The sequence below is a fragment of the Vanacampus margaritifer genome, chromosome 4 (assembly GCF_051991255.1).
Source record: "Vanacampus margaritifer isolate UIUO_Vmar chromosome 4, RoL_Vmar_1.0, whole genome shotgun sequence".
NCBI lineage: Eukaryota > Metazoa > Chordata > Actinopteri > Syngnathiformes > Syngnathidae > Vanacampus > Vanacampus margaritifer.
In genome coordinates, this window is record NC_135435.1 from 30625836 (window position 1) to 30647103 (window position 21268).

The 21268-nt window shown below is 40.5% G+C and overlaps 1 protein-coding gene across 1 annotated transcript in view; it reads right to left on the reverse strand.

Moving 5' to 3' along the window:
• The window catches only part of ntrk3b (neurotrophic tyrosine kinase, receptor, type 3b), a 269219-nt gene that overhangs the window by 186366 nt on the left and 61585 nt on the right, over positions 1-21268 (reverse strand). Inside the window, exon 2 of the mRNA XM_077563793.1 lies at positions 15202-15523. Coding sequence (XP_077419919.1) covers positions 15202-15523 — 322 coding nt within the window. The remainder of the gene's footprint in view (positions 1-15201; positions 15524-21268) is intronic.

A 21268-nucleotide genomic window follows, 5' to 3' on the forward strand; every position in this document is an offset into this window, starting at 1 on the left:
GGGCTGTTAGAAGTGCTTCTGCCTGCACTCTTCTTCCCAGTGACAAAAAATTGCAAATTGCAAAGTAAAAGCCACCTCTTGGGATAGTAAAAATTCACTATTTTTTCCACTCACGGAAATGTAAATTCACTATTTCCTTGCAGAAGTATGGAGGCTAAAGTGTGACATACATTTAAACAAAGAATGAAATAAATAGATTTTTACTTTTCAAATTTTTTGATCTGTCATCCGGATTTTTTCTTGACAGTTTTTTGGGGGGCCTTTTTATATTATTGTAGATTTTATTAGTATGTGTAGTATATTTTTGTAGTAGTACTAGTAGTGTTATGATTTTATTTACTGATATTACTGATTTTTTTCCCGTATTTTCTTATTATTTTCCACATATTTAAAATTGTTTAGGTTTAGTTTTTCCAGATTTTTTTTTTATTAGGTTTTTTTCTCCAAATGTTTATTTGTTATATTGTTTCCAAAATATCTTTTTATTCTATTATTATTTTTATTTTCAGATTTCCTGATTTTGAGGTCATTCTTGTTTTTCTTTAAATGTTCATAATTTTTCTGGTTTTCTGATTATAATTGTTTTACCGTTTCCCCTTTTCATATTTTCACCAGGTTTAACATTAAAGATTAAGGTTTATTTATTTTCCCTTTTCTGTGATCTTTTCTTCTGATTTCTTTGTTTTTTCCAACAGTAACAAGTGCACTTACTTTTCCACCTTAACTACTTTTAAATGACCTTAGTAGTTATCGCACTTGCTCTACTACAGAGAGCTTTTAAACACGTCTCTCCCTGGCAAAGTTGAATATTAATTACAGCACAGATCCTTTTCACTCTTTTTAAATGTTCAACATGTCAAGACTGTGACCTCAAATCATTTCTGTGATCTCCCGTCGGCCTTGCTACGTACATTTAATATTAATGTTATCACCGCGACTGAGCGTGTGCTGCCCTACAAAAGAGGCTGCTTCTTTGTCTTAATAGTATATTACTGTATGGTTGCATGGAAATCAACTATGTGAATCACTACACTACTAAATACAGTACATGCCAATTGTTAGAAGAGTTTAAACATCAAAATTTCACTTAGACCGCTTCAGTTTCCCAATTCAACTGTGTGAAAGGCAGCTACGTGAATCACTTTTCTATCAAGATGTCCACCAACAGTATTAGGCTTACAATGATTTGAGTGGTCTCTACAACTAAGAAAGGCTTTAAATCTCAAAACTCCACTCTGAACACAACACTCCAATTTTCCATGCCAGCTGTGTGAATGTCAGCTTTGTGAACCACAACACTATCGGTAAGCCATAGGACTGTTGGTTCACAATAATTGGAGTCGTCTCCGCCACTGACTGAAATGTTTAAATGGATACAATGTACTCTATCTAATTTCCCCATTCCATATAGCTGAAAATCAGCTACTGTAAGTGAATCACTACACTATCAATATTACCCCTGAAAGTAGGTTCCCATTAATTTCAGTAGCCTCCACTGCAGAGTTAGTGTTAAAATGTTAGAATCCAATCTACTGTAAGTGAAAATCAGCTATGTGAAACACAACACTATCTATAAGCCACTAAAACATTGGATCACAATAATTTGAGTGGGCTCTACCACTATAATAAACTGTACTCTGGCTATTCAATTTCCCTATTCCATATTCCTGAATATCAGCTATGTGAACCACTATGCTATCAATATGCCCACCATCATTGTTAGGTTCCCAAAAAACTGTAGTAGCCTCTACTGCAGACCAAAGTGTTAAAATGTTAGAAGAATTTTGCCATGCACGTTTTGTGAAAGCCAGCTATGTGAATTGCTACACTCTCAAAACTATAGGTTCTCAATTATGTGTGTGGTCTCAACTACTGAATGTAGTGTTTCAATTGATGATGGACTCTGGACTACAATTTCACCATGTCATATATTGGAAAATCAGCTATGTAAACCAGTACGCTTCTATAGGTCCCTGACCATCAGTCCGCAATTGTTTTAGTGGTCTCAATTACTGACAGAAACATGTTGACAACTTAACATTTATAAAAATAAAAAAATAAAAATTAAAACCACCTGAGAGCTCCAGTTTCCCAATGCAGCTGTTTTAAAGCTAGCGCTGTAAATTACTACACTAACAACAATCGGTTTACAACAATTTTTGAGGGGTTTCCACTAGTGACAGATATTGTCAAATATCAAAATTCTCCCCTAAACAATCCTATTTCAGCCCGCTGTATGAATCGCTTCACTATCAATTTGCTGGCCCCCAACATTAGGTCCCCAATGTTGTTATTTTTTACAGCGTCTACTGTGCAAAGTGGGTGCTCTTTGATGTCGGTGGCAGGAGAGTGACTCATCCCACTTGACAGCGCCATATTGATGTTTACTAAACACACACACAAAAAATCTTCCACATGAATAATAATCAATAGGGAAGTGACGATGACGATGATGATGTGGTTTGTCTGGCGGGATGTGGAGGCGGCAATGAAGGACTCTGCCAGGGTCAAACATGCTCACCTGGGATGAGCTAATTGTGGTGTGTGTGTGTGTGTGTGTGTGTCTATTACCGGGCATGTCTGTCGGGCAAATTCAGAGGGCGGCAGAGATTCTTTATGAAGGCTAAAAATGCCACTGAAATCGTCATACTTTGTAGAACCAAACAGGAAATAAACACACCAGCCTCATCTGGCATGACTATCGAACAGCAGCAGGTGTTTAGGGGTGTTTTCAAGTGATTTCCATTTGTCAAAATCCAGTAAGAAACGTTGCACGCTAAAGAACGTAGATGGCAACGGATAGACTAATATTTACATTTATGCGCACATAGACATTTCATACAATTCAATCAATACACAAACTTTTATCAAAGCATTCCACTGTGTTTCTCATTCCTTCGTCTGTTACAGCGAAACTGCCTGAGAGGTGGCAGTACGATTTACAGCTGCTCAGCGCATGTGGGCTGTAACGTTCCCTGCCCAATACTTGCCCACTTCCACTTCCATATGTGCTGGCATTGGAGTTGCTGTGAGTTGTGTATTCATTTGTGTCCGTTTGCTGAGTTTTTTTTTTTCCCCTCCCAATCCACACTGTGCTCCCCCTTCCAGGATCTTAGTCCTGGGCTTCTTTATTTGTTTGTTTGTTTGTTTATACTCCCCTTTCTTTGTTGCCTCATTTTCCCCCTAGATTGTACAATTTTATTCCAGATATTTCAGTTTTAACATTTAACGCTTGAAGCCCTTTCTTTTCTTCACATTTTCTTCTCAGAGCATTTTCTTTGCATTTAAAAAAAATAAATAAAACTAACACACTTAAATAATCAAATTTTAAAAATCCAGATGTTATTTTCATTTTGGATATATATGTATATATTTTTAATTTTACTAACCCCATTGTTTTTAGAAACAAATTACATTGAAGGGATTTTTAAGACGTTTCACATCATCAGATTAGCCTTTTTTTTCTTAATCAAATATTTTTTTACTTTATTTCTGCTGTCTTGTTTTGTAACAGAAGCTGTGATTTTCTTTTCCTCCCCTGCCCAAGAACTCATGCCTCAAAGTTCACGCGGCGGCAACAATGCCTCGTAAGCCGCTGCTGCAAACACAGAAGCTCAAGTAAACGTCAACAGTAAGCTCCTGAAAGGCCACGGCGAGGCCTTTTCTGATCCCGCCTCAAACAGCAACAGCCTTCAGTCTTCTGAATGGTGTCTTTTGACGATGGGAGCAGGCGGGGTCGCGGGGGTGGGGGCGGCAAGGAGAAGGTTGCCTCATTAGTATGCCTCCTTTAGGCGCTGGGGCAGCACGCAGATGCACCGGCGAAGGAGGGGGTGTTGTTGGGGGGGTTGCGAGAAGCTGGGTTGCTCACACGGGCCGGGATTCTGGCGGTGGCCGATGCACGCCCAGCATCTCAATGAAGGCGCTCACCCCTCCTAATTCTCAGATGGCGAGCCGTGACCCACTTTTCCAGCAAGACAGGTTCATGCAAACTTGATGAAGTTCTCGCAGCGCCCGAGGTGAGCCGAGCAATATGGAGGCAGAACAGCAGGAGGGCGCGGGGGCGGGACCGGGAGGCGGCACATATAGGGTAAGGGTGAGCAAAATATGGCACGCGATAAGCCAGCCGCGCCCTTCCTTAATCCGGTCTACTGAGCATGTATCTTGAACATTATCGTGCATGACTTTCAACGGTTCGAGGCTTCCTGCCCTCTCCTCCTCTTGGCCAGTTTTCAGGAGCTTTAAAGTTCTCAAACCTCGCTCTGTCCAACTGCAAATTTCACTAAACATCATGCAAATGGCTACGGTAGCAGTTTAAAAAAAATAAAACTACTCTGCCGTCACACAGAAAAACAGTTCCAGCATAAAAGAGATATGGATCCTCTGTTCTACCTGACCTCATAGCCGAACCGGACAGAAAAGTTTTCCCCACCCATGCAAGAGCTCGGTCAGATTCCCAATAGCCGGGACCCGAAACCCAGTTTTGAGGGGTGCATGAAACCAATTCCATTAGTGCGCGGCTTCATCTTCGGTCCATGATTATTTGATGAAGCCCAATGTGATATTAATCCAAGATGGCAGCCATCAAAAATCCTGCATTAAAGACTCCCGCACACGTTTTCCAAGCTATTTTAGTAGTCCAGACGGCGAGGTTGAGGCTTTGTTTCATCTGGTGTCCTGCTACTTCTCATCACAATCACTGCAACTTCCTCACAAGACCTCATAAGGCCCCAAAGTAGAAGACATTTTTATTGAAAAGGGGGTGTAGCCACATCCACTTTTTGTGATCCGAAGAAATCGGTGCACATCAGTCGGCATGTACTTTTCCATTACGCTGGTTTCCTTTGAAAGGCAACATTTTTATAGTCTACTAATTAGAATATGGCAGGATGACCAGGTATCCTCTTGTATCTCTTTTTTTCCATCAAGTTAATGCTAAAAAAAAAAAAATTCTGACTATATTCAGATGTTTGAAACAGTTGTTGTTTTTTAAGACTTTTTGCCCCCCCACCGAAAATAAATAAATAAATAATTGCCAAGTGGTCTTCTTTACTGATTGTGTGATTTTTTTTCTGCAGATTTTTTTTCTGCATTTCAATATTGAAAAACAACTGTTAACTGATAACCCCACACTTTTTTCTTTTTTTTTCAGATTTTTCTACATAAAACTCCAGGGTTTTAGATTGTTTTCCAGCGTTTATTTTTTCAGGTTTTTCTTTTCAAACTCTTTTCAGATGTTTATTTCGGCTTATATTTCGACAAAACCAAGCATCTATTTTGTCCATACCAAATCTCAGCTAATCATTTTTCAGTTTCAGGTGTTGTTCAAATGTTCAACACAAACGCCGATGATACAAGGTATAACAAACACTTGTGCTACGTAAATGTGACAAACGTTATATTGACCGTGATAATGATCATATCTCAGCACAAGCATCATCTGAGCTACAGCCAGACTGGGAGGAGGAAGCCTGTAGATGATTCCGGGAATCCTTAATCGACTCAAGCCCTCGAAATGCATTATGATATTAAATGGCACTTAAATCTCCAGTTGCACGCTTTCTGACGAGCTAATTAAGCGTATTGTGATCCTCAACAAATCTATCATTCTTTAGACTTATTCTGGCAGAAACTTTTGTCTTTATCAAGACATTTGGAAAGCGGCCCAATAGTGCTGAATTTAAATGTAGGTGATTGTATCTGGTCCCGATCCAAGTTTGAATAATTAAAAGTAAGCAGATTGCTGCTTTTGGCATTTGCTAATGAAAGTGTATTTTTTTTCTTTTTTATTGTTTACCTATGGTTAGGTGGACAAGAGATAAACTACATCCAAGCACGTCATCACCTCGGTTGACAGGAGTCGGCAAATTGTGCAAGTTGTTGTTCAGTCCTCTCGTAGGAAAAGGCGACACATTTGATTTTTTACATCGTTTTTCTACTATTTATTCACAAATTCGACCCGTTTTTATTTCAGATATTCACATTGGACGTTTACAATCTGTTAAAGTGGAAGTCAACCTTAAACATTTCTTGACAATAATATGTTATGTGACTTCACTAGTCGAAAACATGACATTCTGATTAATATTACATTTGTGGAATAAGAGTTATGAAGCAAAATCCAGCCATTGTTATCCATCTCAGGGGGCGGCAATACCACTTGCTGTCGACTGAAAATGACATCACAGTTGCTCAGGGCTCAGGCAACGACCAATCGCAACTCACCTGTTTTCTCAAGCTGTTCTGTGATTTGTTGTTACCTGAGACCTGAGCAACAATTATGTCATCCTCAGTCGACAGCAAGTGGCAAAATGGCCGCCCCCTGAGATGGATAAAAATGGCTGGATTTTGCTACTTAACTCATATTCTACTAAAGCAATATTAAACAGAATGTCGTATTTAGACCAGTGGGGCTGCATAGAACATATTATTGTTAAAAAAACAAACAAAAAAAAACATTGGGATTGACTTCCCTTTTAACTCTTTGACTGCCAGACGTTTTCAGAAACGGGTTTTCGCCAGTGCCAGCCGATTTAAGCATTTTGACTGATCTTTCAAGGTCCACAGAAAATGTTGTGCTTGGACTATGGAAACACACATACTACCAAATGAAAGATTGAACTCTCATCTTTCATCAGAAAAAAAAGTTTGTTTCTACCTTATTCCGTTCTTCAGTAATCAACAATAGAAAATGGTTACTTTCACCGAAATGCTCTGTTTTGAAACAAAAAGCGGAGAAAAAGAGCTTTTTGTGAAACGATGTTATTTCATGCACTCTAGTGAATTGTACACTTCTTTTTGTCCATGAATGATCCCACAAACACCTAAATAGTGCTTTACTTCTGTAAAACGCTATCACCAACAATGAAAAAGTGTTTTTTGGTTGCAAAATACGTTTATTTCCATTCAACAGTGTAACAATTTGACAAAACAATTTCGCAAACTATTTACAAATGTGTGCAACTGTGGTACTATTTACAATTAAGTGGATGTTTCAAATACAGTTTTTCTTTTTGTAACGCTCCCATGCGTGCAAGGAGACGCAGCAGGATTTGCACAACAGATTAGTTTCACTTGCGATGGCTCCTTTCGGTGCAGACGTTACACTTTCTTGACGGCCTTTTTTTCCGGCGAATAGCAAGTAGCAGACTGTACCCACTACTCCGATGAATATGCATTGGACTCGGGGCACTCTTCGTCGTCCGATTGAACGTCCGCCTGAGCGTGCTCGGTTGTGCTCCGCGTTTTCCGGTGTTTCCGGTGCCCGAGAACCTTTATGACGTCGTCATAGCCGCCGCGTCAGCGCTTCCAACTTCGGCGTCAACCTCGGAGTCACCATCATCATCATCGATGATGATCATCGTCGTCATCAATGTGCTCTTTAGCGTTGGTCGATGCTTTTCGTCTTTGAAAAAAAATGCTCGAGCGTGAGCTGCTTGCAACCATGTTCTCTTCCCTTCCCCAGCCATTGTCCCCTCTAGCTCCGCCTCACGTCTTCTACTGACGCCTACCCAATCTTGTCAAAACAGAGTCATTGCTGCCATCTAGGGGCCAAAAAATAGTCATTAGGCTAACTAGATCTGCTTGAAACTTTCACCACAGCTGGGCAAGGCTTTCCTCCACCCGTTTAAAAATAAAAATAAAAAAAATTGGATGACGTCTTTTAACGTCATTGGCGGCCCTCCGTAGGTTTTTACTTGATGTCTTTTAACGTCAATGGCAGTGAGTTAAAGATTTATTTTTTCCTTTTTTTTTGGGGGGGGGGGGGTCTATATTCATATATTCAATTGGCCAGCATACTTTTGGGATCAAAAGAAGAATTGTTAGTGACATAACCTTGATCAACATGTGACCTTGGTCAGCATCTTCCATTGTTTTGTGAATTGCCGTTCTCTTTAAAGCCACCATTTTGGTAGGAACATGGTCTTATGGTTGAGCAACAATGTGCTATTTCTCATAATGGTTTTATATAAAATAGATCTTTGACATGTTTTCTTTCATCGGCAGTTAAGAAACATTTATTGATTGGAGTCTTGGGACGCAGAAAAAAGGAAAGTATACAAACTGCCTTAAAGAAAAGTAGGCATAGAGAAACAAATTTCAAAGACAGATAGCAGAGGGGTAGAAAACAACTAACAAAGACAGTGTCCATGTACAGTGCGGTTTTGTGTTCATTGACGAGGTAGAGAAGCATTTAACACCGCTTAAACCTCACCAATGTGTGCAAATAGTCGCTTGTGATCCCATTGTTATCTTCAAAAGAATATAAAACAAACCTCTGCAGGACTATTTGGCTTCGCTCGTTTGCAAGTAGCACACGTGATGATGTAATGTTAATGATGTGTGTGACTACAGATAAATCCCAGCGGTGTTATTATGGAATGCTGCGTGATATTACTGTATTTTTTTCTTTTCTTTTTATGGCTGTGTTTCCAACTGGGTATAAAGCAAATTGATGTGGGCTCTTTAAACAAGTTTAGTGCATCAGCGGAACGGCGTGACAACAAAATGGCGGTGATGATGAGGATGATGGATCCATAAATTGCTCTTCATCAAACACTGTCATTGTCAGGGAGACTAAACCAGGACATCAAAATGTTATTGTGACGAATGGGCCCTCACACTCATCTGTCTGCTATATCTAACACAAATTCAACAGTGATCAGTCTAAAACCTAAGAAGGAGTCAACGATTGTACGGTTACACAATCTCACGATGCCTGAAAACGGCCAACTAGCAACTGAAAACACTAAACAGATGACTTCCTGTCTGTTTAACGGCATGGCTGCCTCAGACTTTTTTTATTTCGACTCATGACACAGCTACTGAACTTTCGTATGGTGCCAACCTAGGCTAGCCAAGCTAGCACAACAGCTAATTAACTGCTCATTAAAGAATCAAGGAAAACGTATTTAAATGTGCAAAGACCTAAAAGCTTTGAAATCAGCGTTTTCTATCTGTCATGGGTGAATGTAAACCTTTGTAAAGCGTTTAGAGCACCATTTTATGTAGATAAAAGCACTATATAAGTGCACTCCATTTATCATTTTCTATTAAAGAAAATTGTATTTCAAACTAATCAAATCAATAGCCTCAGAAGGAGGTGGGTGGGGTGGTTATACTCAGCTACACCAGAAAATGACCATCTGCCTGAAAATGGCATTACAATCGCAGGCAAAATCCTCTTGGACCCGCCACACCCGGGTCACCACCTCTTCCAGCTCCTTTCTTCAGGTAGGCGCTATCCAATTATGCATTACATTAAAACCATCAGATATTCCAATAGCTTCTTCCCTCTTACCATCGATTCCCAAAAATTCCATAGTGGCACTTTGCAAATGTTTGCCAATTTTGCACATGTCTGTGTGACAATATTATTCTGTTGATTATTGTAGCTTCAGCTCTCCACATATTTGTATAAAATGTTGTATAGATTAAATATTGATTGTTGATCAATATTCCACAGCACTACACACTTTCAAGTGCCCAAGGACTTTGCACATTCAAAGTTGTATCACAAAAATCGCATTAACGCCATTAATTCTTCTAATGCGTGATTAATGGCTGCCCCTTACTTGGGTCAAAATTTAGCAGTAATAAATGTAATAATAATGCATATATTTCTGGAGACTACTATTTAAAAAAAAAATGCAGAATTTCACATGTTTAAAATTAGCTCTTAATATGAAAAGAAAAATGTACTGAGCTGTCACCAACGTCTTACAAATGCAATTATGCCATCTTGTGGCAGAAAAATGACCTCAACACAAATCAACCACATTAGTTTTTTACAATACAGTACAGCTTTTAATTTAAACTAAATTTGATGAATTGTTATTAAACTACTATATTAATGACTAAAACATGCAGCTACATTTATGTCAACAAGACTATGAAAACATGGACAACAATATTTTAATGTACATTTAGAACAGATATAAAATTTGCGACTATTGAAGTTATGCGATTAATTAGGATAAAAAAAATGAATCATCTGAGACCCCTAGTCATAGTTGCTTGTTACAGCAGTACTCGTGTCAGTAATCGTCTTGTTTATGCTACAAAGTAGTAGAAAAAAATTCCTTCAATGTTTTTGGCCAATAAAGATGAATCTGATTCTGATTTCTCGAGCCCAATCTGATATATATTTTTACCTGTGGTGAAGATATGAGCCACATTGTTCCAACACCTATGGAACACTGAAAATAATCTGCTTCGGGATTATCACCTGCTCCAACGTCGGAGGTAGAGGCGTTAATTAGAAGGTGCAAACAAGCAACACTTAATAACCGCAACCCGTCTGACACATCAGCTTCTGACTGAAAATTGTCTTTCTTTATCTTCAAGTGTGACAGCCAGGACCCAATCTTCTTCACTTCCAAAAAAAAAAAAAAAGAGCCCTTGCCTCCCGCTGCCAAGCCAAGAACAAACTATTATCTGGACTCTTTTCTTTTAGCCGGCCTTTTGGCGACAACGCTGCCATCTTCGCAGAGAGGGCCGAGGACAAGTCGTACGGCGGGCGCATATTGATGGAAGCCACGCCGTTTGTTTGTTTTCTCTGGCCGGTTGCTCGGTTTAAATAAGAGATGCGCATGTGAAGAAATGTCCTTGGCTGAATATATTTTGGATTAATTATGAATTTTAGATGGTAGATATGCTAATAACGATGCTTATTTTTCAGCGATGTCGTACATTTTGGACAACTGAGACCAAAATAATTAGTCAAATTGCTCATAAACTTGCAAAACACCTCAAAGTATGCATTTAGCTTTTTCTTCTGCTTTTTTTTTTCAACACTTATTCCAGACCAAGGAGCAAATACGAAGCTTTGTCAAGAAGCCTTGTCTCTTCTTCAAAGCTGCGAGACTCAGCATACCTTATTATTGCATTTTATTAGAAATAGCGGTAAACTTCTGTTTACTTTCGCAGTAATAAAGAACTAAAAAAATGTGCGCATTAGCAACCACATAACTCACTTTCACCTTCAGGCCACCTTTGTTGAAGTCAAGACTGACAGCTTTGCTGTTTATGTTAAAACATTTACAAATACACTGCAACAGATTAATTCTATTTCCACTGGGGAAAATGGTACAAGCAAGCAGAAATATCATACAAAGCCTGAGGTTTCGAGCATCTTAGCAAGTTCATCCGAATGATTGCTGCCAGGAAATATGAGCATCTCAAAATCAGTCAGGTCATTTAACAAACAAAACAGCTGCTCGCAAGTTTACAACATTGCTACACTGGTGCTAATTTCTTTAGCCTGGGGAACCTCATTCTATTTGTTCGTTTCTCAATTGGATTTTTTTCTCACAGCGCCACCCCGTGTCGCAGTTGTAGTCCGTGAATTAACAAGTGCCAAGTAGTGAACTGTAACACTTACAAATTAATGCTCAAAATTACTTCTTTATTTGTAACCGCCGCAGTCTATAATCCTTGCTCGTTAGCTCCTCTGGCCAAAGTCTCCAGGGAGCATGTTTTATTACCTCCCCCCACCACCCACCCTGTACTAGAAAAGTGTAATTGCACATCCACCACAGTAGGTGGGAGTGGCGCTCTCATTGGCAGAGTGTGCGCAGGGAGTATAAAAAATTATAATAAAGGGACAACAGAAAATAATTGAGAAGCAGTGCTATAATGCAAAATGAACCCCGGCACAACTTATACGACAAACGAGGCTATTGTCCTCTTTCTAATCTAGCCTTCTGTGGCAGCCGGCTCGTTGCACCTAAATGAATGGTGTGGTATGCTGGTCACACAACCTTGATTGACCACTGCAGTCATCGCATTGCACCTTCTTCAAATCCAAATCCTCATTTATTGTGCATTTCACATTCATAGGCAGCACTTTATGCTTAAAGTAAGCCATCAGAAATGATCAGCCATATTCAAAAGGACGCCAGTGCATTTGTTTGTCAGCCTTTTGCTGCAGGATAGCAGAAAAACAACAAGACGGCTGCTGGAGCAGAGCCACGAAAGGCGCCAATCGTCTGGCGGGTCAATCGGATTAGTAGCTCTATACTAAAAAAAGGCAGGAAAAAAATGCTAATGAGACCACGACTTTTTCCCTTTAAACTTGTTGATGTTGTTTTTAAGGAAAAACCAATCAAGCCGGCAACCAATCCGAACCGGGTTGGACAAGAGGGGAGATAAATGATGCCAACAGGTTACACCATGAATAAATCATGACGCGCCGCTCGGGGGGTCACGGTAATCACCGAGGGTGCCGCCGCTTTCATGTCCTCGCCATTCTTGTCTTTGCCTTTTAATGCATTTAGGAAAGATGGAGAGGGTGGGAGGAAGAGGATGCGGGTGCAGGGTACCCTCTAGTGGCGCACAGCAAATGAGTTGTTGAATAAAAAAGGTTAAACGGGAGCCCAAAAGTGATGTGAGGTGAAGATGAGGTGGGGCTGGGGATGGCTATATGCGTGGGAATTTCTTCCTGAACGACTTCATATGCAAATGAGGAGGCCTGTAGGACATGTGTGCGCACTGCTTCCATGCACGGTGCAACACCGCAAGCGTGAAGACACTCAAAATGCACTTCTATTGAATTTTTAAGGAGCTTGGCTTAAAATAATGTACTGCAGTGGAGAACGCACCTGCTTCCAGTAAGACATCACAAAAAGCTGCATTCAACACAACAAGGGTTAAGATACACATGAAAAGCTCTGATTTTGACTGCCATGGAGGACGTACTTCAAGGCTCGCGAGGAATGGCTTAACACAAAAAGATTCATCCGGCACAATTGCACAAAGATTCCACTTATGACAACCTGTGAAGCCATAGAGGATGTGCATAGTTTGTGAAGCATAGCCTTAAGCAAAAAAAGATACATCCTGCACAGATGCACAAATATGCATTTTTGATGTTTTGATGTTGAGGATGTACATGAAAACTATTTTCCGGCAGGTGGCGCAAGTCTTCTACACACAAAATCAAAATGCTTGAGCCACAAAAAATGCTTTTTTTTCTCCACAATACTATAGAGGATGTACTTGGACCTTTGTGAAGAAGGACCTTAGACACAAAAATGCTGCATCCAGCACACCTCATGAAATGCATTTGCCTAGAAGCTTCGATTTGAACAAGGCTAGCGATGATCTTAAACACGACCTTGCAACCAGTAGGTTGACAATACCACAATTATTTCCATGTTGGATCCACAAAAAATGAAGGGATGTCTTGGTTAACCAAAAAATAAGCTGTATCCAGTACATTTACACATAGCTTCAATCGTATTTAACTTAGGGTGGCTCAGGGTGTAGAGACGATCGTTCAGTAACAAGAAGGTCGGCTGTCGGATCCCCGCTCTCCCCAAGTCATGTGTCGTTGTGCCCTTGGGCAAGGCACTACACACACATTGCCTTCAGTGCTAATCACACTGGTGCATGGAAGGTGCGACTGTTTGGTGGTGGTTGGAGGGGCCGTAGGCGCACACTGGCAGCCACGCTTAAGTAGCTTACCGCCACCACAGAGTGAATGTGTGAGTGCATGAATAATGTATCCATTCCATTGTAAAGCGTCTTTGAGTGTCTAGAAAAGCACTATATAAATCCAATGCATTATTATTATTATTATTATTAAAGCTGCATCGAGCACGTGAACACGGCTTCCACATATAACACAAACCTTGAGCAACACAAAAGACATGAGAGGGAACACAGCAAACCGACACAACACAACTAGAGATTTCACAATGCTGACTACGGCTTTCAGTTCCTAAAACACCGTATGTTTCAGTATTTTGAGACGAAAATGACCGAGCAATGGGCTCTGAGAGCGCCCCGTTGTCTCCTATTGTAAAAATGCTAACTAAACATATTATGTTGCGTTTCTGTAGCAGAAAATAATCATACAATAATTCCGTCTCCTAAGGAATCCATCTTTCTTTCTCACTGACAGAATAAAGACGTTCTGTAATCACATGGTGGGGAGGGAGGCTTTGCCTATGATATATTAAAGCCACTGCTCTGTGGTTGAAATTTCCAGCCTAGGGGGCGACAGAAGCTACACACTAAAGCTTGCGGACTCTTGAAGAAAGGAAGCTTTCATTTGGGCCTCCGTGGATTATGAACATGAAAGCCTGTTTGGGGTTTCAAAGAAAAAAAGATGCATCCAGCACCAAATCAAGTGCCACCCCACACAAAATGCATTCAACTCCACTTTCCAAGAAGGAGTCGTCTGATTTTTTTTTACTACGTGTAGTATTTGAAAGCTCATAAGAGATGATTTGATCGACAAAAAAGTGCACATACATCACCACGTTTTAAACTATACAAAATGCATTTTTTGGTGGACTTTTCAAAAAGGAAGCTCTGATTTACGCCAACTCGTGAGGCTTTGATCTTGAACGCATCCGACATCCAGCTTTCACACACCACAAGTGTTTAACAACACAAAATGCATTTTTCTGAACTGGTGTGGAGACTACACTTGAAGACTTGTCGAGTATCGCTTTAGTATTCATCGCAAAAAAAAGGCTGCATGCAGCATTATAACAAAATACATTTCTGGATGTATTTGAAGACTTGTGAGGTATGGCTTGTACCTTCAACACACACAAAAATCTGCATCCAGCACATTTTTGCACCGCTTCCAGCACATCACACAACTGCAAATGTTCTTCTATCATCTTTGTAACAATTATTGAGCCACACAAAATGCTCTATTCTAGACTTGTCAAGAAGGAAATCTTCGGTTTTGAGCGGCGGGTAAGGGGTGGCTTCAATATTTTTCAATATTTTCCAAAAAAAAAGCTGCATTCGGCACATTTGCGCACAGCTTCCACACACGACATCACACTACAAGTGTTATTCTTGCAGCTTGGTAAAACATACACATCTGTCTCAAGTTCATACATCGTGGGGGTAGGGGGGGGGGGGTTCCCTAAGGAGGGTGGTGGGGGTAGTGATATGTAACTGGTTGACCTCACTGCGCCATTTATTTCTGTTCCATTTGGCGCAATCTGTCGGAGCAGTTGGACGCGGACGCAACATCCTCCTCCTCCTCCTTGTGAAAAAGAGGAGGAGGAGGATGCTGATGAAGAGGCCTGTGGGGGTGCAACTTTCAGGGTGCCCCCCAACCCCCCACCCTCCCCACCACCACTCATCCCCCAACCACCACGTACGTACTCATGCAACAAACCCCCCAAAAAAGAAAAAGTGAGGTGGTGCAAGTGACACACACCGAGATCTACTCACATGGATGTGATGTTTTTGAACAAGTCAGCTATGTCCACGGCGCCGCTGCTGTTGGCTCCGGCTCCATCCTGCACCGCCAACAGCGGGAAGAAGCGGCCGCTGTCCGACTTATTGCAATAGATCTCGGTGGGCGAGCAGCTGCACGTCGGCGGGCAGTCCAGCATGGAGCTCAGGTGGTCCCGAAAGAGTAGGCTGAGGAGCAGGAGGACGGAGAAAAGCCGCCAGCCCCGGCAAATCCGCGGCGGGTCCAGACATACATCCATGTCTCCAAGGAAAGATGGAAAACAGAAGAAGAAGAAAGAAGGAGGTCCTGGTGTCCTTCCTGAAGAGAACAGAGGATGCTCTGTGTTGATGTATGTCCTTGCCTCCTCACATATATATACATATATATATTTATATATATGTATACACACGCACACACACACACACAAATCCACACACGCACGCGCACACACACAGGGAAAGCGACGGGGCGATGCAAATTAAAAATAAAAAAAAAACACGGTAATCAAGTGGAAGAAATCTCCAGGCAAACGCGCATGGTGGCTCCCTTCCCTGGACTCTCCGATGCTGCTCTCCTCCTCAGCGTGATGCTGGAGCAGGACTGACTGGATGGAGGGATGAGAGGGAGGAGAGAGAGAGAGAGAGAGAGCAAGAGAGAGACGCATCGAATGAGAAGTTGGGGGCGTCAGAGTCCCTCCCACCGACTGCTGTCGTACTGACACCTGCAGAAGCTGCATGCAGTCAAGTGTGATTACAGCGCCTGCACACACGCATACGCACACACAAACGTATACGGTATACAGGGAGCACCAAATTAGGCATCATGAACATAAAGGCAGTAATTAAATAATTACAGCTTTATTTTCTACATGATGGTATGGTTAGAAACGCAAATTAAAAGAGAAAAAAATGCAACACAATTTCAGACCGACAATTGACGGTAATGCTAATTTTCAAGCAATGCTAACAACAAAAGTGACATTTCCTTCAACTTTTATTTAAACATTTGCCAAAACTCAAAGAAATGTCCTTCATAATGGAATTTCTATATAATTTATATATTAATTATATATTAATATAAGACGTTTCAGCCATTGGTGTTGGTGCAGTTGGAATGTTATCGCTAACATCAATTGATGTGGTTAATGGCGGTTTTAAAGCCTTTTATATATAAAGTTGAATTGAGTTAATTAACTCAATCACTGCCATAAATTATTTTCTTTTTTGAAAGATTAAAAATTAGGGGTAACAGGCGATTACTTTTTTTTATTTTAATTAATCGCATGATTTCACTAGTTAACACACGATTAATCACAAATTTTACCTCTGTTCTAAATGTACAATACAAAAATTATAGGTTTTCATACTTCTTGTTAACAAAAGTGAACAAAAATATTTAATAAAACTAATAGAAATAGTTTAAATATTTTTTTTATGTTTATAGCCGTCAATGGCAGTGAATGAATAAAATAAAAAAAAACATTATCAAAAATTTGGGTATCAGGCGATTAAAATTTGTAATTGTAATTAATCGCAGGAATTCACTAGTCAACTCATGATTAATCACAAATTTTATATCGGTTCTAAATGTACAATAAAAAAAATTGGGTTTTCATACTCTTGTTAACAAAAGTGGGAAAAAATGTTAAACTGATAGAAATAGTTACAATGATTTTTTGACGTCTATAGCCATCAATGGCAGTGAATGAGTTAATCATTTGTCTTGTAAGGTGGCCAAGACTCAATGCAAAGTCATTCATAACGTTTTTTACAGTAGAAGATATTACAGTTATTTGTTTACTCAAAATGCTAACGATAAACCAAAGCCAACAACAAAGTGACGCTTTTAACTCTTTGACTGCCAGACGTTTTCAGAAACGGGATATCGCCAGTGCCAGCCGATTTAAGCATTTTGACTGATCTTTCAAGGTCCACAGAAAATGTTGTGTTTGGACTATGGAAACACACATACTACCAAATGAAAGATTGAACTCTCATCTTTCTACCTTACTCCGTTCTTCAGTAATCAAAAATAGAAAATGGTTAGTTTCACCGAAATGCTCTGTTTTGAAACAAAAAGCGGAGAAAAAGAGCTTTTTGTGAAACGATGTTATTTCATGCACTCTAGTCAATTGTACACTTCTTTTTGTCCATGAATGATGGCACAAACACCTAAATAGTGCTTTACTTCTGTAAAACGCTATCACCAACAATGAAAAAGTGTTTTTGGGTTGCAAAATACGTTTATTTCCATTCAACAGTGTAACAATTTGACAAATCAATTTCGCAAACTATTTACAAATGTGTGCAACTGTGGTACTATTTACAATTATGTGGATGTTTCAAATACAGTTTTTCTTTTTGTAACGCTCCCATGCGTGCAAGGAGACGCAGCAGGATTTGCACAACAGATTAGTTTCACTTGCGATGGCTCCTTTCGCGTGCAGGCGTTACACTTTCTTGACGGCCTTTTTTTCCGGGGAATAGCAAGTAGCAGACTGTACCCACTACTCCGATGAATATGCATTGGACTCGGGGCACTCTTCGTCGTCCGATTGAACGTCCGCCTGAGCGTCCGCCTGAGCGTGCTCGGTTGTGCTCCGCGTTTTCCGGTGTTAGCATCGCTAGCCGGTGAACCTTTATGACGTTGTCATAGCCGCCGCGTCAACGCTTGCAACTTCAGCGTCAACCTCGGAGTCACCATCATCATCATCGAAGATGATCATCGTCGTCACCAATGTGCTCTTTAGCGTTGGTCGATGCCTTTCGTCTTTGAAAAAAATTCCCAAGTGTGAGCTGCTTGCAACCGGTCGCCATTGTTCGCTTCTTCAGCCATCTAGCTCCGCCTCACGTCTTCTACTGCCGCGTCAATGCTTCCAACCTCGGAGTCACCATCATCATCATCGATGATGATCATCGTCGTCATCAATGTGCTCTTTAGCGTTGGTCGATGCTTTTCGTCTTTGAAAAAAAATGCTCGAGCGTGTGCTGCTTGCAACCGGTCGCCATGTTCTCTTCCCTTCCCCAGCCATTGTCCCCTCTAGCTCCGCCTCACGTCTTCTACTGCCGCCTACCCGATCTTGTCAAAAGAGAGTCATTGCTGCCATCTAGGGGCCAAAAATAGTCATTAGGCTAACTAGATCTGCTTGAAACTTTCACTACAGCTGGCCAAGGCTTTCCTCCACCCGTTTTCCAAAAAAAAAAAATTGGATGACGTCTTTTAACGTCATTGGCGGCCCTCCGTAGGTTTTTACTTGACGTCTTTTAACGTCCATGGCAGTCAAAGAGTTAACGTCGACAATTTGCACAGCAGAAGACATTTTAATAATGCTAATGCTAGACACTAGGCTAAGAAAGAAATCTGCCTAACTGTGGCAAACAGTCAAGATATCTAATAAAATAATTTGTACACATGACAAAGAGGCCATTAGTGGACTCGGATGCTGACGCTAAAAACAATGCTAAAAACCAAAGAAAGTTACCATAAACTGTGAGAAGGCTCCATGAGATAGGTAGGCTACATTTAGCAAAATCCTCCATATGGTTTGCACAGTAGAAGACATTCTGACCGTTGGGGTTGGACTAGGAATGCTAATGCTAAGAACAATGCTAGCAGTAAAGTAATGCATTTCCATGATCATTTTGGATTAAACATGGTCAAGACTCAAAGCAACAACAAAAACCCAACATTTTATGAACTTCGAGGTTCCACTTTAATTATAAATGAAACTGATGAACGGCTGGGCGCGTGTGGTTGATATCTGCGTCTAAATAGGAATTTGAGGATTATGATGCGAGATTGAGAGCGAAGCGTGACGTGAGCCAGATTATGATCAAAGGCTGGCATCAGATTAAACGCCATTACGCCGCAATGCCATTGTCTTCGCGCTGTAACGCCATTTAAGCAAGGCGGCATCTTTTATTTCCAGCCTTCTACTCGGCGGCTAATAAATGTCCAGCCGATAAAAAGGTGAAAAATATGACAGAATTGGAAGAGAGAGAGAGAGAGGACGAGCGGAGCCAAGTATCCACTCTGCATGTTTGACTTTATTGTTGACTTTATTATTTTATGCCTTCCATTACGCTCCGCTTTCACGCATCAGGCGGGAGCAAACCCGTGAATGGTTAACTTTTCCCCCACGCCAAGGTCGCATGCGGCTTACATTTATAAATAACACTTTTAACAAGCCTAAAATGTCTCTAAAAAAGGAAATTCATGGGTATTTTTTGGACACAGGGATCCTGAAAATTTGGCTCAGGAACTAGTAGTCTATCAGTTAATATCAGAATTTCAGACTGAGACTGAGATGAAAATTGAAGCACAAGAGCCACAAGAGATGAATCAGTCTTTTGTAGCTTTTACGCAAAACACATTGAGGATACCTATGGAGGTGATGAACACATGAAAAGTGTATTTGTGCAGGCAGACAGTAAACTTGTTGAAAACTATAGTTTTTATAAAAAGATTGACTTTGTTTCTCTGTTGACATGCTTAGATGTTTTTTTTTTTGGTTTTGTTGTTTTTAGGCTTGTGCTCCCTGTTTTTTCACCATAAATGTTGTCGTTTCCCTGATATTCCCTTGCACAACTCCATCCGACTTTAATCACTTTGTTCATACAATTAAACTTTATTAATATTCCTCCCAACTTGTCAGCAGTGCTTTATTAATCTTTTTTTTTGTACGTTGTATGTACTACTGTATTTTTCCGTCAAGTCTATTCCTGTATCTTGTACTATTTTTCGCACTAGTTAGTAGCACTTTAGGTTAACTTTTTAGTCATTTTGTATTTCAATAGAATAATGCCTTTGACATGCTGACTTTGGGGTCCAACCAGTCACATATCGTCACAAAAATAAATATAAATACTCAAATAGAACTATTTTTAAAAGCTACTAACAACTAATATAAAACTATCAAATAATTAAATAACAATTAAAACAAAATAGAGGAAAATACTAAAATCAGAAGTAAAAATACATAAAATCAGGGAAAATGCAAATATATTAGAGGAAGATATAAACGCATTTAACTTGACAAATGAAAATAATTAAAAACAAAAATAAAAACGCATAATATTATTTTAAATTGTTCTCTCACTCGCCCCATGAACGATCTCAACCGTTCTCCTGCCGTGTAGAGGGCCCTCGCCCGGCAAGAAGTAACACAGAGTTGCCGGGGACTAATTAGGAAGAAACGGCGTGACGTCTTGACTTCAAACAGACTTGAAAAGAGGACATGGTCTCAGATGCGCCACATTGGAGAAAACACACACAGATTTGCTGATTCCCCCCAAAAACAAACACACGTGCTTTGGAGCACAACACTGCAAACGATACGCTTAAAGGAGACATAACAGTAAGGCCATATGAAAGCAAAACAAACATTTGACAATCATTTGACGTGTTCTTTTTTTCAGTGCTTTGTATATGTCAAAGCGCACATTCCGCAGTTTTCGTATGATTGTCTCGAAACCGATGGGCATGCAGACAGTAGGTAGCTCACCTCCAGCGTTTACAAAGTGAGTTAGAGGAAAATATGTTGTGAAAAAAAGAGTTGCTTTGGAAAAATACTTCGTGCCATCTGGGGAACCGACTTTTAAACAAAAGACGACATTGGGTCATGAAGGCTTTATCTAATAAAACAACCCGAAAAAAAGCTCAGTGTGAAGTTGACGGTCATCCTGCAGGACTTCATAAAAGCGCACGTGTCAAAGCGGCCGGCCTAGCACTCCAATTTAAGTGCTAACATGGCGATTTATTTCAATTTGGACGTGGGGACCCCGCCGGGAGCCCAGCATCCCCTTGCCGGCTCGGTTTGTCAGAAGTTTCAAAGCTAATGCAGCTCTGAGGCTCCCCGTGTAATAAAAGAGTGGTCCCGCCGGTGCTCTAACCATCATATTCTGAGTGCCGCACGCTCTCTGCAGTCAATGTCTTTCTTCAACTGCATGTTTACCAGCATCTGGTGATCAACACACGCGGCAATGGAGAAACCATCCATGCAAAAGTCAATACTGCATTCAATATAGGAGCCTACACTATCACCTTCAGGAAAAAGAGTACACC